The following is a 26,555-nucleotide window of genomic DNA, read 5'->3' on the forward strand; positions in this document are numbered from 1 at the left end:
TTCATTGGAAAGCTGAGGTTTTTTCCGATGAGCTATGTAAATATGAAAATGGGACAACAATAATTTTGTGAGTAACAGAATATTAAAGTAGGCGGTGCCGATAAGGGTGCCGTTAAGGGTAACATTGTCATTTTCAAATCTGTATAACTATGACAAAAGTTAATGGATTTTAATTTATCTATAATGAATTTTATTGCATTTTTCACGTACTTTTCAAAAATGTATACAAAATTTAAAAAAAAAAAATTTTGACCCCTTTTTTTTCAAAATCAACCCTTATTTTTCGATTTTCACCCCTTCGGGAATTTTTTTTTGTTTTTTTTTTATATTCATTGGAAAGCTGAGGTTTTTTCCCATGAGCTATGTAAATATGAAAATGGGACAACAATAATTTTGTGAGTAACAGAATATTAAAGTAGGCGGTGCCGATAAGGGGTGTACCTGGAGATCATCTTTGAGGATTTAGATAGGCACCGCCTACTTTAATATTCTGTTACTCACAAAATTATTGTTGTCCCATTTTCATATTTACATAGCTCATGGGAAAAAACCTCAGCTTTCCAATGAATATAAAAAAAAAACAAAAAAAAATTCCCGAAGGGGTGAAAATCGAAAAATAAGGGTTGATTTTGAAAAAAAAGGGGTCAAAATTTTTTTTTTTTAAATTTTGTATACATTTTTGAAAAGTACGTGAAAAATGCAATAAAATTCATTATAGATAAATTAAAATCCATTAACTTTTGTCATAGTTAAACGGATTTGAAAATGACAATGTTACCCTTAACGTCAAAACTTCAACCCCCTCTACTTTCTACAAATATTTTTTTAATTAGTTTATATTTTAGGGATTTATTACTATCATATAGGACAACAATTTACCAAAGTATGAAGCCAATCCCAGAACATTGACTTTTTGGGCTGGGGCGATTGAAAAAGAATCTCTCATATAAATATAGAAATGAAGGCTGAGATTAATTTTCTCAAAGTGATCTAAATAATTGTATAATTAATAACTTACTTTATGCTCCATGACAGGTTTTAAAGATCGACTGAAATATCGAAATTCGTTGCCTTTTTTATGAACTTGTACCCTTTCACCGTCATATTTGACTTCTGATAACATTCCATCTGGACATTTTTTCATCGCCATTTCAACAGATTTACAAGCTTCTGCCTAAAACAAAAAAATTCAAGTTCATATTTATTTAATGACATAATACAATTTTCTTCAAATATAAAAAAGAAATTGAGAAAAATCTATTTTTATACTTTGATAATTAAAAAATCAAAGTTTTTTAAAATGTAACTTTAATTAAAATTTTCTAGGAATTTTTTAATTTTAATTCTTTACATATAAAATATTAGATAAAATTAAAATCAATTTTAAATAAATGTTTTCCTGTATTATAAATCATTGGCAAAGACAATAATGAAAAATGTATTAATTAAAAAGCTCGTCTCGTCCGATGTGAAGGCGATTAAAACTTACTGCCTCATGGGGTGATATAAAAATCTCATACTTTAAAATTTGATGACGCAAATTCATATTTTTCGTGTATTATATTCCCGAACTTAATTTAATATCTGCTATTCAAAGCCAATTATATATCCAGATTTCAAAGATTGCAACTTATGTTTAGATCATAAATTTTACAGCAGATAACATAAAAAAAAGAAATTGATTGATTCTCTAAATTTTATCGACTTAATAATTCAAACATAATTTCCACTTTATTGTACCGCGAACAAGTAAATTTAAAGTTGATTTTAAAATTTAAAAAAAAAATGATAAAAAATAATTAGAAACTTAAAAAAATTGTCAAAAATATAAAGTTACATATTTTTTTTCAATTACAAAATTATAAAAACTTACCAGCATTGGTAAAACTGGCGTCATTATTGTGAGAGACACTTTTTTTTGTATTAAATCATTTTTAGAATCAGAACCAGAAGTTTTATCAGAATTTGAAGATGAAGGACCACCTAAACAACGTTGAATCACAGCTTCCAAATCATTTGACAATTGAAACGCAGTATATGCATCTTTATCAATAGCTTCGAGTCTACAAAAAAAAAAATCAACATTTATGTCAAAAAAAAAGTACTTAATTTAATGAATAAGAAAAAAGTTTTTACATATGCTTCGGTCCTGCATTAATCCTCAAGTCGTGTTTAATTAATCTGATGATAATTTTTAAATCATTTTCAGTGCATCTAAAATATGATATTCGAAATTAATTTCCATACTAATTAATCTTTGAATTCAAATTTCTGATTTTAGAATAATTTTTTTTTTCTTCAATTAGAATAAATTTATACCTACCTAACGATAAAAGACTTGAAATGATTCATTTGATCAAGCTCCTTGGTCAATGTTGACAGTTTTATCAAAAATTTATCCACCTATTGAGAAAAGGAAAAAAAGGAATATTTAATATATAACTCTTTTTTATATAAATATTTATAAAATGTAATTAAATAAATAACTTAAAAAAAAAATTATAATGCTCATTTGGACTTTATATTATAAACAATTAAATTGTTCTAAGTTGATGGGGAGGGTTATATTGTAAAACTTGGAAAGTATACAATAAAGAAAAATAAATCTAATCTAACTTCTAAAAAAAATTCATTTAATCAAGGTAAATTTTTTAAAATAAAAATTAAAACAAAATGTATTTAAATAATTGATTTGAATCTACGAGAAAATATAAATAAATCATCTATACTATAAATATTATAATTTGTCTTCAATTCTAGAGCTAATTCTATAACGAAAGAAATAAATGGTCCAGATTAAAGAAAAGGTCTTTTCATTATTAAAAAATAATCAATTATTTGTATCGGAAAGAGAAAATCATTCCGAAAAGTTATTAGCATAAACGATTCATTGTACTATTAATCTACAAAAATGAATTTCACTTAATTAATAAGAATAAAATTTTTATATTTTTCCACGAAAAAATAATAAAAATTTTTGCTTACAAATTTTTGTTTTAAAAATTTATTCAACAAGAAACGTTGCAAAAATATTTTAAAACAAAAATTTATAATAATTTGTAAAGAAAAAAAACTTTTTATTCTAAATCGTTGATCATAAACGTTGTGAAATTCACCAACGTGTTGATCTAGCTATATTTTTGTTAAATAAAAATAACTCAAAAATTTTACACTATATAAAAGTGTTGCGCCGTGCAAAATAAAATTGACAATATTATACTAAAAAAAAAATTGTATTAAAAATTGTTTTCTATTTATAAAAAGACAAAAATTTATATAATTATTATTTTCACGTTAAAAAAAAAAATTTAAAGAAACATGTATTTCTTATAGACTTAAAAAAATAATTTAAAATATTAAACTATTTTTCCCAAGACGAGTATGAATCGAATCATCATCATCATCATTGAGGTAATAGTTTGCTTGAAATGATAATTATCATGCAGTGAATATAATAAAACTGCATTTTTTTGAAAGCGTCACTAAATCAACATATATAAACTATTGAATTTAGTTTTCGAAGAAATTCCATAAATTGTGTAAACCAAATCAATGATCTCATCTCATCATCGATCAGAAATTCGTAGAATGTAGTCGTAAATTAGCAAACCATCGATTATATTGCGGTAATATATTTGCACAGATGGAAAATGTTTTTCATGCAAATGAAAACAAATATTATATCTATTACAAGATGCAATTTGCAATCTTGTTAAAATATTAATGTCATTATATACAACGAACATTGTTCATTTTCCAGTTTTATATATACATATATATGGATATCGATAAATTCTTTTAGAATATTACGTAAAAAATAAATAAATAAAAAATAAATTATTTATCAAAGTTAACATAAAAATGGTTAAAAATTTTTTTAAATCATTGTAAAACTTTGTAAAAAAATTCTTATTATCATCAAAGTTATCATATAATTAAATTTTATTCAAAAACAAATTTTTTTTGGAAAATTTGAAATACTATTAAAAAAAAAAAAAAAATACTTTTCAAAATTAAATGTCAATAAAATATTGAATATTATAATAAAAGTTAATTGAAATGAATTTGAAAAAAATTTGAATTGTTTTAATTGGCATTTTTAGGATAATTTTTCTAATTTAGAGAAAAAGAGAGTGTTACCTCCTGTATTGTGATTACACTTTTGATATTAGGTCGTATAGCTTCACTACTTCCAAAAAATTCAGTAATTGTGTCTGCAATGTCTCCCTGTTCTAAATGTTCAAGCATTGAGCTTTCGTCCTGTTTTAATATTCTTGCAAAGAGTTTAATTAGCTGCTTACTTTGTAGATTATATATTCTCTTTGCAGTTCCAGGTAATAACAATTTACACCACATAACGATATCGCTTTGAAATCCATCTGAAAGCATTTTATGTAAATTATTATATCTACTTATTAATAATAATGTCAAATTCTATATTTAGTCGTTATTAAGTCTATTCCATAATTTAGTATATATTTCGTTGAACCCAAATAATAAGATAAACACAGTTAAATATAGAAATGATTCTTTTTATTTTTATTAAACAAATACAATATAACAAAAAACTTCAAAATTAAATTATTGAGAATAAAAAAATTTTTTTTTCAAAAACAACGAAATTTCTTTTTTTGGAGAAAATTTTTGTAACGATATTAGTTATTTTTTCAGTAAACAACAAAATACATAATTGAGGGAATAATAAAATAAACAATTTATAAATAAGTCCTCACACAGAATATTAAATTAAGAACATAGTGAGGGAAAAATGACAAAGTTGTATGCAATCGTCAAAGCACAACAAGTGGAAAATTACGGGGACGACCATTTGATAAGAAATTATCTTAAATATTCAATAAATAATATTCCCTGAACAAGAATTTCTTCAAACTTTGCAGACTGTTAGCCGCCTCTTTTATAACTATCCAAATCCACTGCACTCACTCTCAATTCGAAAATTATAATATTTACTCAAATTTAATAAAAATTAGAAACAATGTTTTATTTTTAAAATTAAATGTTAACATTTTTAATTTTAATGAATAAATTTGTATATTTAATTTATCTGATGTTTTTAATACACTATATTTTTATTTTTACATAAATTATAAATAATATTAATTAAATTTATTATTAATTCTTTTAATTAATGGTTAATATGAAAAAAAAAATGATTTGAATTTTATTGGTATGGAAATTCATAGCCACGTTTTGAAAAAAAAAAAATAATAATAAATAATTTTCTTTATCTTATGCAAAATAATCACAAGTTCAGTGATCCTCCTTTTGAACCTTGTATATATATATATTGGTAAGAAAAGACCATCAGTGCCAATATCATTGAATTTCTTCAACTGTTATATCACAAAATATCTATTTATTACGAAAATCGTTATTCAATCAGTGACATTTTAAAACGAACAATATGTATTTATGATGTTTACGGAAGAGCCTTGATCATCGAGATCATTGGCTAATAAATGAATGAAGCTGCTTTTTAGGTAGACTTCATGGTTCAATGCAAGACTGATTTACTCAATGACTATATCAAAATCAAATCAGAAATTTCTGGTTTTATGCTAATTTAAGAATTCTGAATTTTAGATTTTGAAAAAAATACACACACATAAAAATAACTAAGATTTATTAATAAATTTAAAGGGAAGACATGGATGTATAAGAGTTTTTTTTTCCAAAACTGGAAAAACTGTTTTTCACATTTTTGAAAATCTAAAAATAAAAACATTTTTAAACTAAAAAAAAACTCTGGTAAAGAATGAAAAAAATCATTTTGAACACTCAAAAAACATTAAAAAAAGTCTTCGAATAAAAAATGGAAAAACGAGAGTTTTTAAATAAAAAACAATTGTTTTTCTTTAAATCGAAACTTTAAAAATCGTTAATGAATAATGAAGTAAAAAAATGAAATTTGAAGAAAACGAAAAAAGTAAATCGACACATGAAATTCGAATTACATAGTCGTAATATTGGAAAAAATCACGATTACTCATCGCAGTATTTAGTATTTAAAGTAGCAAAGCCACATGCAAAATATAAATATACGATTCGCGAAAAGTCTAATACATCGACCTTGTAATATATCACGCAAAAAGTATGACGTATGACATTTAAGAATTTTTATGAATTAATAAAAAGCCGCGCATCTTCTCTGAACTCTTGAGCAATTTACAAATGCAGATCGAACTTGTTCTCCGCACTGAAAGAAATTTCATAGGAAAAAATAACAAAATGCGTATTACATTTTAATATATTCTTTTAGAATTTAGGGAAAAGTGTACTTTTTATTAAAATTCAATATACTCTATATTAAAGTTCCAACTTAAAATCTTTTTTCAAATATTAATAATTATTGTAGAAAGAACGTAAAAAGATTACCAATATTTGAAAATATTATATTAAATTCTCATAGAGTTGTTGCATTATATGGAATGTAGCGTTCTAATATTTGTAAAACTTTATACGAAAAATTGAGAATGTCGGAAGAAAAGGGAAAAAAAGTGGAAACTCGGACGTTTCCGTTAATTCTCGGGAGGAAGAGGAGTGAGACTAGGAACAACACATTCACACTTACGATACAGGTTAATACACATACTAATGAACACGCACGTTCATTTCGCTTATACATAGACATTACACGATCGCAACGAAACCTACACTTACAATTCTATACGCATAACGATAAATTTCGCTGGGGGTCGGCATATATCGTTTTCTTATATACTAACTACTGAATATTTTTACCACTTGCGAGAAAGAAGTTTACTTATAATAACTTAATAATAAAAAATAGTTTACTAGTGCCAATGGTGTAATTTTATAGAGGTTACGCTGGGTTCATTTTTATTATTAATTGTTTATATAGATTTTTCTTTTTTTTCAGATTAAAAATTATGATTGTTATAAAAATTTTTATTGCAAATAAAAATCAAATAATTGTAAAGATGACATCAAAAAATAATAATTAATAAAAATAATAATAAATTTAATAATTATAAATGTTTTCTGTGGCACTATAAACATTTGAAACACGTGTGTTGACAGTTGATAGGTACGTTCTGCTGGTTAACAACACTTTCGAAAATCGGATCAAGTCGTAGAAGTTCGAGTAGGACACGAAGCCGCAAACAGACAGAACTTCGGTTAAATTCGTAGTCTCTCGGGAAAATCCGTGACTTTTAATATAAAGTTTTACAAAATGTGAAATAAGTATACGGATATATGTTATTTTTCTTACTATTTTGTGAAATTATTTATTATAATATTTCGTATTCTGTGAATTCATAAAGAAAATACTAATTTTTAAAATAAATATACTAATTTTTATTTCTTAAAATAATAGTTACTCTTAAATTCATTATATATTTTCATAAAAACTGTAATAGTAATCAGTATAGGTGCACTTTTTCCCTAAATTGTAACATTTATATTAAACTCTAATATGAGTTTAATACTTAGTAGTATGAATTTTCTTTCAGTGCGTAATCCAAATTTTTGTAGATTCTCGAAATTTTCAATAAATTACGAATTTAATAATGCAATTACATTAATTACTTAATTAATTGAAAATTTACAAAATCTTAATTTTCATGTGTATATATTTTACTGTTTACTTTAATAAAGTTCCAAAAAAATATAAAAAAAAAACAATGGGCATTAAAAATATTCAATCATATTTCACGCTTGCATTGAATCTGAATAATTACGCTAATTACTTTTTGATACTTAGTAGAAGCATTATAAGAAAGAAAATACAAGAAGATTAAAATTTATTTTCAGAATGAAACAAATTGATTTGTAAAGAAAAAACAAAATTGAAAAGAATTAAAATTCAGCTTTAGAATTAAACGGATTTATTCGGAAAGAATATTTTGTTAAATATATTTTAAAATTTTAATTTTAATAGAAACTAATTGGCTCGGAAATAAATTTTCAAAATATCTTGGAATAAATATTTATTAAAATTGATTGAAATTTAATCCGAGGCTTTCGTTAGGGTAATAACCATTTTTTTCACAGGCAATAAGAAAGAAAATAATTTTTTCCAAAAAAAATTCCAAAGCAAAAAAAAAAGTGTTCCAAAGAAAAAATAAAAAATTTTCAAAATTAAAGAAGCAAAACTAATTTTTTTCACGAATTTTTTTTTTAAAGAAATTTAAATACAAAAAGATAAAAAAAATTGTCAACTTTGTTTAAAGTGTTTTTGTACCCTTTTGAAGTCAAGAACAAAGTTTTACATTAATTCAACGATTATCAAAATTTATGTTTATACTGCAGTTATAATTTTTTCTGTTTCACCTCTATACTAAAGTCAAGAACCTCTAAAGTTTTATTAAAAAAAAATAATTATTATAATATTTAATATATTCAGTTTGTCATGACACGAGATCATTGTCATGAAGAATGCTAGGTCAGTCGGTGTAAAAAATTATTTTTCACAACTCTAGGCGCAGACAACAGCGGATATTTCCTACGAATGCAGCATACTAATCAAATCAGGTCAAAATAAGAACAAGTTTAGAGTCAGTGACACTTATAGGAAAATCTACAAAAATAAAAAGCAAAAAATATAATTAAATTCATTTTTTGAATATTCTATAAATAAAATGAAACAAAAGCAGGAAAATGGAGAAATTTTTTTTTTTTAGAACATTAACCCCATTTCATATAATATATTATATCAAAAAGTGGAATTCACTAAATTATTCAATTATATTATTAAGATGAAACAAAAATGAATTATATATTCCAAAAATTTTCAAAAATTGTAATTTTATATGGAATTTTTAAATACAAACATTTTAATTTAATTAAAATATTGATTATTAAAATGTTTAATAAAAAATGATATTTAACTGACATAAAAATAAATACCTAATCGTCATTTGTTTCAATTTCGTAATTCTAATCGAAGATAAGAAATTTCCTTAAAAAAAAAAAAAAAAGTATAATTAATCCGCGCGTGTTTCATGCTTTAAGTACCTATATCACTTTTTTTTTGCACATTTGTAATCTGCTTTTTATCATTCAAATTAAATGAGAGAACATGCTATAATTGCTTAAGTGTTAAATAAAAAATTACACAAACGTTGTAAAAGGTCAGCGCATATCAATCCCAAAAAAGAAGCAATTGTCAAAATTCAGTACTAATCTGAGGCTTTTGAACTTTATATTTATATAAAGATGCGTTAAAATCACTGTTTAAAAACCTTGAAATTTAAAAAATTTCGTAAATTACATTTTTTTTTCAATAATATTAAAAAATAAAAATTAATTTGATATTCAATTTTTTTTACAGTTTTTGTAAGAAAAAAAGGGGATTTTTAAATTAATTGATTAATATTAATTAAAAAGGAAGAAATTAGAATTTTATAATCAATTATTTTTTTTTTACTGTAATTACATTTTAATTTATTTTTCCAAAAGTAGTACATTTAATAAATTAATTTTCTCTCATACCTATAATGGAGTTAATAAAATTTTTTTCTACTAAAAAATAATATTAAGTATTTTTCATTATTAATATTTTTTTGGAGCACCGACAAAAAATTTATAAGTGAAAAAAAATTTTTTAAAATCAAATTTTATCTAAAAATAATAAAATTTTACAACAATTCCTTCGTTCTTGTGTGTAGAATACAACAATTAATGTTTTTGGTGAGTTCCGATATTTAATATTTAATAGTTTTTCCATATAATAAAGTTTTTAAAAAAATTGAAAAATTTTAGGTTACAAACTCACGTCGGGAACCTTCTATGTTTAATAAAAAATATCTTGCCATAATATTATGGTTAATGAACTCGTAGAATCATCTAGTTTCACATATATTAAAACTAGATTTTTTAAAAATAATGTTCGCAACCACTATTAGACGAAAGTCAGTGGACTGACCCTCTAAGAGATATGAATTTAATTGCGTAATTATAAAGTTGTAAACGTTTCTAATATCACGTATATACATTTAATAATAAAGTCTTGTAATTTGTAATAAAATCTCAATTTTAAAAGAACTTGATCGACTTGTATAATTACAGTTATTCTTCTATATTCAGTGGCCAAAATAAAAAAATAAATATTGACAAATTCAAAATTCGATTTGAAAATTAAAAAAAAGTCATTCGCAAATTTTACAAGAATGAATATATAAAAAATAAAAAAGTAAAAGCAAAGCGGTTTTTTTTAATTAAAAATAAAAAGAAATCAAAATATGAATTTTTTTAAATTCCCAGAGTCTTATTGAATATTATGAAAAATAAATAATAAAATTTATAAAAATTAAAATAATATGAAATATATATATTTTAAGATTTGATACTATTTTGCAGCACTATCAGAATTGTGTAAATCGATTTTTAAGTCAATAACTATAAATGTAGAAAATTCTAAATAGAAAATCAAAGAAGCAAAAACGAATTAATTTTTTTTTTTTCAAAAAATATCTCAAGAATCTTCCACTCGCGAATCGGTTGACTCCGCCTATTAATATTATGGAGCACTGCATGTAAGACAATAATTTCCGCGAAAACAATAAAATAATGTCATTCCAATGTACGATCCTTGAACAAGATGCGGCCATTATTAATATTACAATTTATAGCACGTGATTTCATCATTTTCTGGTGATTATTAAAATTCGATACAAATTCGATATATAATTATTGTCAAAGACTGTGCATCGTGTCCGGCACATTTTAGTATTTTTCTCTTTTCCGTTATAAACTATAGTGTTTAAAATTTTTTTCTCATCGATTTTCATTTCATTTGATAATTTAAATTTTATCTATTCTCATTCATTTTTCCCTCTAAAAAACCACCAATTTTTATTTTTCATAATTTCATCTATTTTTCCAATTATTAATCATAGTTCTTTCAAATTTATTTCCTTATTTTCTATAATGTCTTTTGAATTCAAATATTATTCTGCCATTTTTTTTTTAAAGTTCATCCGTTGATTTGAAAATTTTTTTTTTTTAATATTAAAAAATCATGACACTTAGTGTTGTTCTTAATAAAAATTTAGAATCATTAACCTCGTAGATTTTCGTATCTGAGAAAAAAAACCAGCGATAAGATTTCTCTGAAATTGAGATCATTACTGTTGTCAGAATAATTAATAATATATAGTTACATACGAAAAATGAATTCCAATTGATTATGTAAATATTTATATAAATTAATATATAAATGAAATAGTGTTTGCGAGAATAAAAAAAAAAAACAGAAAAAGTTGTCACTTATCTTTCTCGTATAAACATTTGTAAATCTACTCGCGTTGAAAAATTGATTTTTCTAAAATTGGAGTAAGAGGAAAAAGTGCGTTTGGTAAATTGCCAGTCACCTGAAAATTGAAATTTCTCATGAAATGATAAATTTACTACGCAAACGATCGAGAACACTAAATAAAAATACTTATATCAGAAGGAAACAACGTCAAAATTAAAAAATCACTTTCATGTTACAACATCGAAATAACATCAGAATTTTTCGGTATATTATCACTCATAGAGGACCGCTCTTTTTTTTTTTTTTTTTTTTTTTTTATTTTCTTCTTTCCAAGAACTGTTTGTTGCGTCAGTTTTTTAACTGCAAGATTTCAGCAATGGATCTTTCTTTAAAATAAAGTATTCGTGCTATAAATTTTTTTTTAAAACTTTTTTTAATTCAAATCTAGTCTTGTATTTAAAAAAAAAATTGCTTTTTATTATTATTTATTCAATAAATAATTGTTTTGATTTAATTTTTGATTGTGTGTTGATTTCATTGTTTTTTTTTTTTTTTTTTTTTTTTGTCTTGAGACTGAGTTATCCTCATCGTTAAAACCTGACTATCAGACTAACTAAAAATGTAAACGTTGATTCCGCTTATATCTTCTCAATAGTAACAGTGGACCAGGTCACTTTTGATAATGTTGTGCATGAACGTATACACAATCTTTTGTTTCTTTTTGTTTTTAACAATTTGTTTATAACCGACGAGTACAGATTTCTACACGAATAAACATTAAATAATACAAAATACGATTTCATTCAAATCTTATGAGATTTAATTAATTTCAATGGAAATTTTTTTTATTTTTTTTCAGAAAAATTTATATTTACTTTATATTATTCAATTATTTTCTAATATTTGACAATTAAAATAATTTATACTAATAAATTTATTATTTTATAATAAAAATAAATAAAAAAAAAAATAAAAATATTTGTTTGACAGAAATAATACTACTGACGTATTTATTGATTAATAAACAATAAATGTGCTTAGCTAATGAAAAAAATGAAATGTTTTTGTAATTTTGTTATTTTTCAGTAGCGAATAAAAATTAAAAAAAAAAAAAGAATTTCCAAAAAGAAATTTGTGAATTTGAATGGCGAATAAATTAATAAAATATTAACTGAAGTAGTAAATGAGTATTTCAACAGAATGAGAATTTATTAATGAATCATGGATACGCAAGAGTAAAGTAATATATCGTTCAAAGCTTATCTACCCTAAATTTACAGATTTGTCATTCTTCAATTTAGAAATATTCCTCCTTCCTCTTAACTTTTTCCGAATTAATGATAATTTGTAAAGTGCGATAAACCTGTTGCATTTCGCATGCAAAATTTCATCATTTTTTTTTTTTAATTTTTAAAAAAGTTCACAATTTAAAGTATAATTTGTAATCAAGCTCAAATATAAATGTTTATTTATTATTTTTTTTTGTCTAAAATATTTTAAATATATTTTTGAAAAAAAAAAGATTTTTTAACCTAATCAAAAAAGAGCTTTTATTATAGTTAATCTATTGTCAATATTTTAATCCCGTTACACTTTGAATATTTCTTACAACTTTCTAAAATTAAAAATTTCTATATTTAAAAAATTTTTCAATTTCAATCCTTTTTTAAATGAATAGTAAAGAAATCATTAATTATTTTAACGGAAGAATTAGGAAATCATTTTATCTAACTTCATTAGAAAAATGTAATGATGTAAAGAATGATGAGTTTTATTATAAGAGAGGAAGTATAAGATTGATAGTCTGATATATTTTAGTTTATGGAATGAACTTTTAAATATGTTAATAATGTAGATAAATATTGATACACGTGTGGCCCTTTGCTCATATAATGAGTACTAAATGTCTGATAAAATATATTTCACATAATAAAATAATATTCTCATATATTAAAAAGATTATTAAAAAAAATACTAAGTGAGTGACTAATATATTAATAAAAGCAGTATAAAGCTATAGTTTTCTATAAAAAAAAAAAAAAATTTCCCCTATACAAAAAGAAAAGACGCAATAAAAATAATCCATCTCGAGAGTTTCATTCACTTTGATGAATTTACTGATAATAAAATAACACAAGCCAAACTATTAGAACAAATTTTTGCAAATAATTATTTTTTTAAAAAAATGTTTATTTATCATCTCTTCAAGAATTTAATTGCTCGTAATAACTCTTACATTTAATTAAAAGAAAAACTAACTAAAATTTACAAAATGGAAAATAATATTATTAGTGTACAAATATTTTAACCATTACGAACATTTTCTATTTTAATTTAATTTAATTATAATTTTATATTTTTAAACAATAAATATAATAATACATATATATATATTGTTTGTAAATAAAAAGTTTTTATTATTTAGAAATTTAAAATAAAGAAAAATCAAAAGTCGTAAAAGAATTTCCGACAATAATTTAATTAAATTTCAATATAATTGCATTTTTTAAAATTTGTAAATTTTTATAACTCAGATCAAAGAAGAGAGTAATGATATCATTTCTATATTAAAGACGAGTTACAAAATTCTTGTTTAGATTCTTATTTTTTAAGAATAATGAGAAATTCAATTTTTAGCTCACGTATCAATTATCGTGTATCAAAGAAAAAAAAAAAGAGAATACACTAATTAACAGGTGAAAAAGTAATGAGAAAACATGAGGTAAATGAGAGAAAAAGGAATGTTGATGATCTCTAGGAGTCTGGTGCCAAGCTGGCTGCACGCGAAGGGGCTCGTCATCAGCATCAGCAAATTTTCTTGTTTAAGTGGGGGCGTCAAGTTTATAAGACACGAGAGTCGTCTTCTTGGGCCAATAGTCGCGAAACATTTATTCAACAGTTGTAAAATTTTTTTTCCAATCTTTTTTTTTTTGATACAAGTAATATCGTCAAATCAAAGAAGACACAAGTGTTGGGGAAAAAAAAGTTTCGTTCGTACCCGCAAAAAAAAAGTTTAAACAAAAATATTGCCTACTGGATAAATAAATAAAAAAAAAAACATTCAATTATTGTGTACAACAATTTTAAAAATACGATTTTTTCAAAAAAAGGTTTTTGTCAATTAGTTTTTTAAAAGACGTTAAATAACCGGCTGAGATATGACTTAAATATCGAAATCAGTGTTTTAACCTCTTAGAGAAGACTGTTTGAAATTATATGAAAATATATTGTTTAGTGCCAAGTTTTCATTGATTATTTAATTAACTATTATTTCATCGATTTTATAAGGACAATTTCAAGATTTTCCACTGCAGTTTGTTTAAAATCAAAAAAAAAACGTAAGTTGATAAAACTAATTTTTCATTTAAATCATAAATTGAGATTAAATATTAATGAATTGAAAAGAAAAACTTTTATTCTAAGAATTTTATGTCATATAAATTTTTAAACAAAATTTTATTAAATAAATATTTTTAATTATATAAATAATTAAAAATATATTAAAAAATTACTTGAATTAAAAAATATTTTAATACATTACAAAATTGCACAGAAAAATTAAATCCATTGGATTTTTTACTATTGAATTTATTTACTCGAGAGAGAAAGATACTCTGTATGAAGTTTTCTTTGCACGGTTTTTTGCTTTTTCTTTTTCTATAATAAATTAACAGATAACCCTGCAAAAATCTTTACAAACGTGATACCCACGAATCTACCAGACAAACTTGATTAATGAATGTTTTTATTATATCGCATATTTACTTGCCATTAAGGCAATAGCCCTTGCTAATACATTTCAAAAATTTAAATTTTACAGACGATTTTAGGCCCTGAAATTTCAAATTTAATAAACCTTTTTTATTCATAATTTAATTATTTTTAAAATGAACAATTTCTGTTTTGTTAATAGTAAATAAAGAAGATCCCAAAATATTTTGAAGTTCATTTATAAATATAAGATTATTAAGAAACAATTAACGTCGCGAGTAAATTCATTTATCACACGGAAAATGACAAGAAACCCATTAATGTCGCGATTACAAAGAAAATATTTCGTATATTATAGTTATGCGAGCGCCATGCGCTATGTCTGACAATGATTCATTCTGGTTTATTCCTCTTTACTGGTCGCGCATTGATAAAAGAGTGCAAATCAATTGTTTCACATTGTTTCATAGTAATTCTAGACAATTTCCAATCTACTGCCTCTCAAGTTTCATCGTAAAAAGAAAAAAAAAGAAACAAATTCTTTCAGAAAATTTTTAACTAACAATTACTTTTTAATAATTATAATTTTGAAAACAAAACAAAAAACGAATTTTTTTATTATTAACATTTTGTTTCACTTTCTTTTCCTGAGTTGATTATAAAAAAAAAAAAAAAAAATTGATAGAGAACCCTCGACCGACTTTGATTTTTCTCAGAAAATTCTGAGTAAATAATGAGTTAACGAACTTATGAGATAATTTAATAGTATTAAAATATAATTAAAATCTTACCTCCTGTGGAACCTTTAGTGAACATTCTTTTCACGATGGCAGTTTTTTCAGTGTATGCACTAACCTCGGTAATGGCAAAACAAACTCGTCGAAATTCACGAAACATATCGTCCTTAGATGGCTTTTTCTCATCATTTGATTTGTCAATGATTTTTGTTTTTTTCTCCTTTTCAACTTTTGGTGACGTTACTTTCATCGGAGTTTTAATATTTGGCTTTTTTTCATTCGAAACCTTTTGTTGTTTAGATCCCTTGAAAGGCGCTATATTAAAAAAACGAAAAAAATTAGTAATTACATTTTTTTTCAAATAAAATAAAAAAAAAGAGAGAAGCAAATTTTGCGATTTTAAATTTAGGTTGTCTATTTTAAAAATGCTTTTTGTAGGAAAATTTTAAGAAAAATGAATATCTATCGCCTAAGGAATATCTTAAGTCCCATAAAACACGAGACGCATGCGGAAATGTAACCCGAAAACGAGTTGTTGAATAAGTGAACTTTCTAAGAATAGCAAGTTTTGCGCATTAGCGAAATATATATTCTGATGATGAGAAATTTTGAGTGAAAGTCACACGTGGGCCTCGAACATTCAGTTGTTATAATATGACTAAATAAATAGATATAGTTAGAAGAGTTAGAAAAATCAACTAAAAAAATTCTTATCTCTTTTAATCAGCATCGAGTTCTTTGACTTTAGAATTAAACAGAAAATTTTTTCTTCCTCCTATTTAAATATTATATATACTATTGAAAATTTATCAAAATATTTTACCTTTCGTATTAAATATTTTAAATATTTCATAAAAAATACTTTTTTTACATTTAAATTAAAACTTTAAAAAATTATCGACTTTTAGTGGTATAAATTTTGTTATTTTAAAAGATTTAAAAAAAATAAGAGAAATAATTACTATTTTTGTTAAATTCCTCGAGTTTCTCAAGGACAATGTTCCTGTCTTCTTCGTCAAGTTCATTCCAACCGCTTATATCTTCCTCAGGATCGTCAATTCTTTTTGTAGTCGCTCTCTGTTTGGCGAAAACTTCAAACAAACAATTTATGTGATGCCAACTTTTCATAGTTCCATCACCAAAAGGATTTTTCATAATTTTCGCAAGTCTAACACAATCTTTATCAATTGGACATTTGCATTTTTTGCATTTGGCTCTGCCTGTTTTTGCTCGTTCCACTGCGAATGGTTTTTGCAATTCTTCTTCAAAATCTTCGTCTGCCATTATCTAAAAGAAAAAAGAAAAACATTCATAATTAATTACTATATAAAAATTGCAATAATTAAATAATCTACATTGCAAATTAGTAAACCAGGTTAGTTAATTGAAAAATTCGCTAATAAACTAACTAGTAAACCATTTAAGCTAATTAAGTAGATAATGAAGTAAACAATTTTTCTCACTATCAAATATTAATAACTTCCGGAAAAAAAATAGTTCCAGAAAGAAATCATTCCAAACGATAACTTTTAATCAATAATTATATAAAAATAAATTTTCATTCATGGAAGATTTGGCGACAAATTAAAATATTAACGGTCGTAGGTTACAAAAAAAAGTTCCAATATGTTTGTCCAATGGAACAATACTAACAATAATCGTTACTAATAGCAAGTGTGATAAGTCGATATCGACTTATCATGAACTTGAAATTTATTAACAAGAAAAAAGGAAATTAACTTAAAGATTTCAAATTAGAAATAAAAATATACTTATATATAAACTATAAAATGATATTAAATAACAAGACATGTTTTTTAATTATAATTATTATTATTGTGATGTAATAATTAAAAAAAAAAAAGTTTATGATTTTAATTAATTCGAACACATTTGTAATAATGTTTGTCTTGGAAAAATTAAGTGAAAAACACTAATTTTTGTGTGTGTGTTCTCATTCTCATCAATAAATTACTACGCAATTGATACCTCAACACAACAAACATGAGAGTATCATCTCTGTTGTGACGCATTTCATTGATCACAATTAATATCATAAGAAAAAATGAAAGTGTAGATTTTACTCTAAAGCAGGGAGGAGCATGAGATAAAATAAATTCCGATTGACTTCTAAACAATTAATCAAAAGAGTATACCTTTATTTTTAAAAGTAATTCAAATTCTAAGGATTTCAAATTTTGAAAAAAAAATTTTAATTTTTTTTTTTTTAATTGATAATAATTTTTAATAAATTACAATCATATTTTAAGTTTTCTAACGAGATTTTTTTACACAAATTACTATTGTCACTGCAAATTCAATTTTTACTTTCTCGAAAAAATCTTGTTGCAAAAAAAAAGAAAAAAAAATGCTAATTAAATTTTAAGAAAGAAATCTCGTTAAAAAAATTAATTCGAATTCAAGAAGGAACTTTTAAATATTTTATTGTAAACTATAAAATTTAATTTTTAATTAATTTACAGTTTAATTTAATTATTTTTATAAAATCCATGTAACCTTTATATTTACAAGTTTTTTTTTTATTTTTCAAATTTAAAGATAAAAAAAATATTTATTTAATTTACAAAAAATAGCGAAAAAAAGGAGAATTTTAAAGAACATAATAAAATGTTGAAAATTAACGTCCTTACACTATATGAATATAAGACAAAATCAAATGTCTGACTGAATGTTGGTTTACACTACTTCGTGATTGCTCATTTAAAATATTTGATTTTCAAAGAATGAAATAATATTTCAAATACTAATAATAATAATAATAATAATAATAATAATAATAATAATATTATTATTTTTGTCACGTTTTTTATGAATGTCTTATTATCATCGACAGATACAACTGACATTTATTTTCCACGCAGATTAATTAATTAGAAAAATTGTGATTCGAAGAAACGGTCTTAAGTCCATTATTGTATATTGATAATAGAAAAAAAGTGTAATAACATTATTTGCAATCAGAATAATAAAAAATTCACTAAAACGATTATTTTCATTTAAATAATAATTTATTAAATTATTCGACAAATTACTCATGAGTTTATATTGGCATTTTCTTAAAATTTATTTACAGTATTGTCTATCGTACTTGATGAATTTTCTGTAGGAGTGATAGTATTTTATTAAAAAAAGAAAAAACAATAATGGTAGATAGGTATGATTTTATGTGTTAAAAAAAAATTGAAAAAGAAATGCACATTCTATCAATATTACGTCTGTTGGATAATTTATGAGGTTTTCCTTGAGCTGAAAAAAAAGAAAAAACAAAAAAAAAAAAAAAAAAGTTGTTAAATGGCTACGAATCACTGGATATGGCGTTAGTGGAACAAATTATATTGTTGATAACTGCAATGAACGACTCGTATGAAATATTTGAAATTTCATCAATGAAAGTTAAAAATCAGATAAGATATTTTCGAAAATAAATTCACAAAATTAAAAAATTAAATTACTTAAAATTTTCGCTAAAAATTGATTATTTATTATTTCAAAATAAAATGATATTTCATAATAAATTTTCCAACATATATATATATTTTTTTCTCGATTTGACTAAAATAATAGAAAAGTAAATATATCATTCACAATTAATTGGTTTATTTTTCATGTTGCTATTTTAACATTAGATAAATAATGTAGAAATAAATAAAAAAAGAATGTAAAATTATAGAAACACGCGATGAAATATTATGACACGTGTGAGAAAGAGTTGATAGTCCCTCGAGTCTTGATTTTATGTAGGTGGGTTTTTTTTTTTCTTTTTTGGTGGTTATACGGCACACCACCCTTTAATGAACGTTCCTACAGGTGGTAGGAGAATATATAAACGAGAGGTGGAAATTCTCGGGGTATAAGAGGAACTATCAACCCTCTCTGCTCATTCTTTAGACTTACAGCATTCCAAAAAGTCTCATCTTAAAAATTTATTTTAAATACAATTTTAAATTAAAACAATTAATGTTTTAGTGAATAAATAATATATAATTACTAATTATTTTAATTCTCTGGATTTTCCAAAAGGTAGGAACAATCAAAATAACAAAAATTTTATTTGTTTCATTAATTTAATAGGGAATTAGAAATTTCTGGAATTATGTGATTTATAAAGTGCCGCATCTGGAGTATTTAAGCCATATACTTGTAAAAAAAAAGGAAAAATTCTTATTTAATATTTACAAGAATGTTTGTTAAATAATACAGTATATATTTTATTAAAATTTTATTAAATAAAAGTGATTCAAATATTTGTGTTGTGATAATTGGTGAATAGAAAAATTCTATTTGAAAAATAAAACTTATAGTGAAAAAAAGTGTTAAAAACAGACGTACACTATAAAATTATAATAAAATATTTAATATTATATTATAATAATACAAGAGAAAATATTACGACAGAAAAAAATTAAATTAAATAAAAATTTTAAAAAAATTTTATATAAAATAATAAAATATAAAATTAATATAATAATAAAAATAATAATTAATAACCTATAAAATTAAAGTTTTTAAAAAGATAAAAATATATTTACAAATATATTCATAATAAATTTTATGTTGTATATATATATATATATAAATTTTATTCGTTTCTTATTAATTATTTACAAATTTCAAATTTCAATCGATGAATTTCTAGAAACTTCATATACGTAACTTTCTAATAACAATTAGGAAGCGAAATAAAAGAATATTATATTAGGTGTCTTTTTGTTCAATATTTCACTAAAGTGAATACAAAGAGGCCTCAATACAAAATGACATCCAAGTCGTTATACTTGGATAAAAATAACATCAAACAAAAGACACAAAAACTTTTAAAAGTTATCAGGAATATTCGTTATTAGACTCGTAAAAAAATATATTAAATAGTTGAGTTTAATGTTAGATGGGCGTGAGGATGAAGTAAAAAAACCTTTTTCTTTTTTAAAAATAATAACAAAGGATCAATATAATTTCAAAAATTAATAGAATCATATATATTGTTCACAATTCTTTTTTTTAATTTCTTTTAGTTTTCAATAAATAATAAATGTAATAACTTTTCCATTAAATTCAATATTATTAAAATCATCAACTGTTTTAATTGATTTATTATTTATTTAATAAAAAAAACATATCTTAACTTTATGAAAAATTAAATTTTACAATTAATTAACGAGAAAGAAATTATTAAATTTGAATAAATATAGTAGATGTCTAATAATTTAAATATATTTAAGAATAAATATTTAAAATTATTTTTATTTTATTAAACAGGTCTAAATTTTTTTTTTTCGATTCCACTTAAATACAGATGAATTATTAACAGAACAATTCGAATAAAATAAAAGAATGACTTCAAAAGTTTTACCAATTCTTTAAAACTCTCACGTATTCGAGATTAAGATTCGAGATCGTTGACTTTATCAATACATAATTTATAGAACTTTATTTGTGAAAGAAAAATCTTCAAAAATCAAGATCATATATAAAGATAGAAAAGTCTCAGATGAACAGAAAAGTTAGAAATTTTTCTTAATATGTAATTTATAAATTATTTGAAACCATAAATTGATGATTAAAAAATAGTAATGATTTATTTATTTATTTGAAAAAAAGCAAAGCAAGCATGATAACGTTTTTAAATATTATAAAATTCAGCTTACATTCAAATAAAATTGAATTTCATATTTCGACAACTATTTCAAAATACATTTTTGAATAGAAAATATTTTTATTCTCCAAAAACTTTTTTTGTAAAAAAAAATCTTATACTTTATATTGATTAATCTATATAAAGTTCATATTTTAGTATGCACTTAAATTTATAGATAAAATAGTTGTTTATAAGCTTTTTAAAAAAATTGAAATATTTTTACTTTTTTTTGATATAATTTTGTTGTTGTTAATATTTTCTACTAATTCTTGTAAAATGTATATTCTCTACATAAAAACGAATCGTTTGATCCATTTAAAATAAACATTTTATTTAAATTTATGCAATGAATTGTTATTTTTAATTTTTAAAAAATTATTCAAATTTTTCTCTTTCTTTTTTTTTTTTAATAAGAATGGCTAAAAATTTAAATGCGACAACTAAAAGGACGTAAAATGTTTATAAAAATAAACATAATCCTTCAATTATGAATAGTGAAAGATCCCCTCCCTTTCAAGTTTATACCTTCTTTATAACTTTTTAATCCATTCGCTAAAATGCCATTCCTCTTTACCCTTTTATAAATGACGTTCATATGTTAGTTTAATTAATAAAATAAATAAAAAAAATATATATCTCTATTATATAGAAAAATTTGACTAATTCAGATATATAAAATTTATTAATTATAAATAATTAACTCACTACACAAGTTTTCTTAAATATTTTGCTGTTTATATTTCACTAATTTAACTAAATTTTTTTATGAGTATATTATTTTTGTTATAAAAAAGAACATATAAACAAAAGGAAATGAAAATAAAAATAATTGATATAACAAGGTATATATGGAGAAATAAATAAATAAAAAAAATATTACATGTAGAAATACATGTATAGAGAATAAATTTAGAGAGATAACGGAAAATAATTATTTATATGTATTCTGATAATTTAATAATTATTATTTTTAATATTACTTTAATTATATAAAAAATTAGAAACAAAAAATGAAATTTTAAATATAAAGGACTTGAAATTTCCTTTTTTTTTAAAAAAAAGTTTTTCTATTGACCATTGATAATTGTTAAATTATTTATTTGTACTATAAATAAAAATGTTTGAAAGAAAGAAATAAATTTTTTCTAATGTTATAAAAATATTGATAACTTTTTTTTTCACTAACCGATTGATGTTGACTTATTTTTTATTATGTTTCAGTGCTCATACGTAACGAGGTAATGAAGGGAAGAATCTACGAAAGTAGGACAGGTCTGTGTCTTCTGGCACTATTCGTGTCCTTTTTAATTGACTATCATCCTGTCATCGCTAAACCAGAACCAGCCTCTTTTGATATTGAAGATACAGAGGAACTGGTAAATATTTCCTTTCACCTAAAATGCAAAAATATTCATTCATTATTATATCTTACTTGAAAATAAAATATCTAAAAAAAACATCATTTTCATTTTACTGATTGTTGAAAAATTTTCGAAATTATTAAATTTGTTTACTATTAAAATTATTATTCAAATTTTAAACAAGTATATATTAATATTATTAATATGTAAAATAAAAATTATTTATTTTGTAAAAGAAAATTATTTTCTTTTAAGGTGCTTCTTCAAAGGTTGAGGACTATTGTGAGGCATAAACAGGAAGTGATTGATCAGGAAAAAGAACTTACAGAAGAACAAATTGCCATTCAAGCAATACTTGATGATAAAGCTCGAAATCAAAAAGATCATCAAACAATGTTGGAAGAATTCTCCATGGAGGATACAGAGACACTTCCTGTTCCCAGTGCAATATTTAATCCACCTCAACACAATGGAAAACGTACCTGTAAGTAAATTATATTCCTTTAAAAAAAAAAAAAATAAAATTTATATTAAATTATTTTAATTATATTAAAAGATCTTTTAAAATCAAAGTTAAAAATTTTAAATTTAAACAATATAAAGTTGACTGCTACATATTAATAATTCAAATTTACTCGCAATTCCAGACTTTACAAATATTTAATATTTATATGTCAAATTTCGTTTAATAAATATTGCAAATATTTATATGAATTATAATAAATCACGATAAAAATAGAAACATTTATTATTCTTCAAAAAAAGATTAGTTTTATTTAGTATTTAAAAACAAAAATATATAAGAATTAATTAAATTAGGAATTCATGAAAATGTGAATAAAAAATAATTAAATATTCTTACGATTGATTCTCTATAATAAATTCTTGTGTTTTGAGAATAAGAAAATTTATCGATTTTCAATTACATAAATCACTGAATAAGCTAGAGAAACATTATTAAAAGTTTGATAGGATAGAAATATAAAACGATCTAGGCAATTATATCAATTGACATATCAAACACCTTTTATCGTGACGTCAGGATCTCGCAGATCAATTTGACTCTTTTGTATCACAAATATAAAAAGAATGTCGCAAACTTTATTGAGCTTTCGATTGTCTCTATCAAATTATAAAGTCTCTCGGCTATTGGCGCCAGAGAGCCGATATACAGCATCTCTCCTTATTAAGATGTACATTAAACAATTTATTTAATTCGAAAAAACAAAAGTGTCATACATTTTCGAAAAAGAAAAACAATTCAAAAAAAAAGAAATATAATATTTTTAATTTATCCAATAAAAATAACAATATAAAAAAAATTGATAAATATTTAAAAATATTAAGTTTTTAATTTGAAAAAATAAAATAAAAATTGCTCGTGTTTAATTTATAATTCTTTAACTTATATCAATATAAATAAAAAAAAAAAAAATAAGACTAGAAATATATATTATATTAAAATATTTAATTTATATGAAACTAAATTCTAAAACAAAATATAGAAAGAAAATATTTTCTAACTAAATTTCTGCATTGATTATAAATTGAAGTTTAATTCGAAGTCACAATAAAGTTAGAATTAATTTATTCGAAACGAAGAAATAATATAATTATATGCTTTTATAATTTGATTGTCAAGATTTGTAGCAGACAATTTTTAATTTGAAAAATTGACCTTTAAAGAACACCATGATAAATATATGACAATAGTATGTACGTTTGTTTCAGATATGACTTTATGTCACTTCAAGATCTGCAATATGGGTCGAAAACGACAGATATAAAAAACAGCGATTTTTTCTTAATGCATTGACTTTCAATAATTCAAAAATCAATTCGAGAAAAAAACCACACGAAAATGTGGGATAAGTTACAGCAAAATTTTCTTAAAAAAAAAAGAAAAAAAATGATGATGATGATGATGATATTTAAAGAGAACGAATTATTGTGAATTTAACCTTTAAAAATCAGTTCGTAAAACAGAAATTTTTTCTCATTAAAGTGAAATTATTTTTCTGTCGTTTGACATTTTTTTTTTTTTTTTTTTTTTAAACTCTCATCGAATATTAAATTTTTAATTTAAAAATAAGTCTACGAATTTTGAGATTGAATTTTCTACTGGAGACCTTGTAAGGAAAAATTTTGGTAAAGAAAAATTATATATATTAGAAGAAATGTAGTAACATAAAATTATTTTTTTTTACTTAATTTTTAAATTTCAATTAAAAAAGAATAATGTTACTTTTTCCTACAAGGTCTTCATTTTCTGTTAATGAATTCAATAAATTTTGTATCATTTCTATTGTGGCCAGAAGATTATCGACATCAGCACAAAGCTAGGCTATTTCACCTGTAAAATTTCATGAAAAATTAATGATAAATAATTAAATCAAAATATTTTAAAGACAACCAAAAGTCTCTTATTTAATCCAAATCTTGTGTATGATTACAAATATATATATATATAACTGATGAGTTGTCACAAACTTTGTGCGGATGGTCAGAACTTCTGTCAAAAGAATTACAAAAAAAAAAAAAAAAAAAAAAATGTTTTATATTCGTGAGAAAGTTATATTCAAAACTACAAAAGAAGGTACAACCAAGTGAAAGACATTATTTATAAAAAAAAAAAAAAAATCTGCTTAACGAAAAAACATGTAAATGACCAGAGTTGTGTTAATATGTCAAGACTCGGAATAAGCAAATAACTCTTGACAATACTGAATCTAGTATTTCACAGTATGTTCGAATATAAAGAAATTGTTTTCGACAATATTTTTTTTTTTTCGTTTTGAAAAATCGAGAACAAAGTCTTTAAAATTTGACGCATCGATGTTAGTCTATCTCTCGAATTTTAATTTATTCTCTAGATGTAGTTTTGGAGGGTGCAATGGCAGAGATCGATATTCAGTGGTATTATAGAGATTCATATATACCAAAGAAATATCAATATTTTCAAGCAGAGAATTAGAAGAAAAAAAACAAAAAAAAAAAAAAATTAACAATATTAAACAGAACGCAAGGCTCTCATGCCTTGAGACTGAAGACGATGCACAAAGTGCGGATATGAATTTTTAGCCGAGTTGAAAATCAAACAAAAACATTTTATTTTTTGTGAAAGTGTATTTTTTATTAATGAATGAATAAATGAATGAATGAGAAAATGAAGAGTATGAATGCCAGCATCCTTCGTTAACTTATTTAGATTATTATATATATATATTAAGAAAAAATATGTCGTTATAGTGATATTCCGTCGGTTTTTTTTTAATATACAAAAATTTATTTATTTACTTTCTATATTATTTATGAAAATTTCTAAATTTCCACTCTATAAATAATTTCTCATTCCTGAAAACAAATTTTTGTAATTAAAAAAAATTCTAAAATCTTTACAAATTAACGAAAAAAGTTATATATCTATTATATTTAAAAAATACCCACTAATTCATTGTTTGAAATATCAAAAAATTCAAAATATTTAATTTCTAATTCAAATTTATTATAAGAATATCCATTGACACGTACTTACAAGAGAAAATATAAATAATATTAATAATAGAAACTCATGTCTTGTACCTGTAAAATTTGTGACTAATTGTACATTAAATATATTCATGAAAACATGTATCAATTTCATTGTAAAAATAAAAAAAGAAAAAAATCCATTACAATAAATCTATACATCATTAAGCTTAAAAAAATATATTCACTTAATTTATTGTAAATGAATATTGAAATTAAGAATATTATATTTCTATGAAATATTGACGTAAATTTTGTAAGAATAAACATTATTTTTTAAAAAAAAAGTTATTTGCGAACGTTCACGCATATGAAGTCAC

At 22.8% G+C, this 26,555-nt stretch overlaps 2 protein-coding genes across 2 annotated transcripts in view; one reads left to right on the top strand and one right to left on the bottom strand.

The window, feature by feature from the left end:
- The window catches only part of LOC127291451 (DNA ligase 3), a 31,752-nt gene extending 9,071 nt beyond the window's left edge, over positions 1-22,681 (bottom strand). Inside the window, exons 1-8 of the mRNA XM_051320602.1 lie at positions 22,533-22,681; positions 16,653-16,977; positions 15,745-16,005; positions 4,141-4,379; positions 2,324-2,403; positions 2,137-2,214; positions 1,874-2,063; positions 1,019-1,174 (exon numbers count right to left, since the gene is read on the bottom strand). Coding sequence (XP_051176559.1) covers positions 1,019-1,174; positions 1,874-2,063; positions 2,137-2,214; positions 2,324-2,403; positions 4,141-4,379; positions 15,745-16,005; positions 16,653-16,974 — 1,326 coding nt within the window. The 5' untranslated portion in view covers positions 16,975-16,977; positions 22,533-22,681. The remainder of the gene's footprint in view (positions 1-1,018; positions 1,175-1,873; positions 2,064-2,136; positions 2,215-2,323; positions 2,404-4,140; positions 4,380-15,744; positions 16,006-16,652; positions 16,978-22,532) is intronic.
- LOC127291458 (uncharacterized) lies at positions 22,583-25,929 on the top strand. Its single transcript, XM_051320610.1, has 3 exons — positions 22,583-22,722; positions 22,963-23,191; positions 24,439-25,929. The coding sequence occupies exons 1-3, from the start codon at positions 22,588-22,590 to the stop codon at positions 24,492-24,494; spliced, it is 420 nt and encodes a 139-aa protein (XP_051176567.1). The 5' UTR covers positions 22,583-22,587; the 3' UTR covers positions 24,495-25,929.
- Positions 25,930-26,555: the final 626 nt, after the last annotated feature.

Source organism: Leptopilina boulardi, unplaced genomic scaffold, assembly GCF_019393585.1.
Source record: "Leptopilina boulardi isolate dan_hultmark-lab unplaced genomic scaffold, ZJU_Lbou_2.1 LbouV2_137, whole genome shotgun sequence".
NCBI lineage: Eukaryota > Metazoa > Arthropoda > Insecta > Hymenoptera > Figitidae > Leptopilina > Leptopilina boulardi.

What these genes read in the sequence shown, in the direction of transcription:
- LOC127291458 (XM_051320610.1), top strand. Translation starts at nt 22,588, where the DNA reads ATGAAGGGAAGAATCTACGAAAGTAGGACAGGTCTGTGTCTTCTGGCA. An exon ending in TTGAAGATACAGAGGAACTG is followed by an intron (nt 22,723 to 22,962) that starts GTAAATATTTCC and finishes TTTTCTTTTAAG; the next exon opens with GTGCTTCTTCAAAGGTTGAG. An exon ending in ACACAATGGAAAACGTACCT is followed by an intron (nt 23,192 to 24,438) that starts GTAAGTAAATTA and finishes CGTTTGTTTCAG; the next exon opens with ATATGACTTTATGTCACTTC.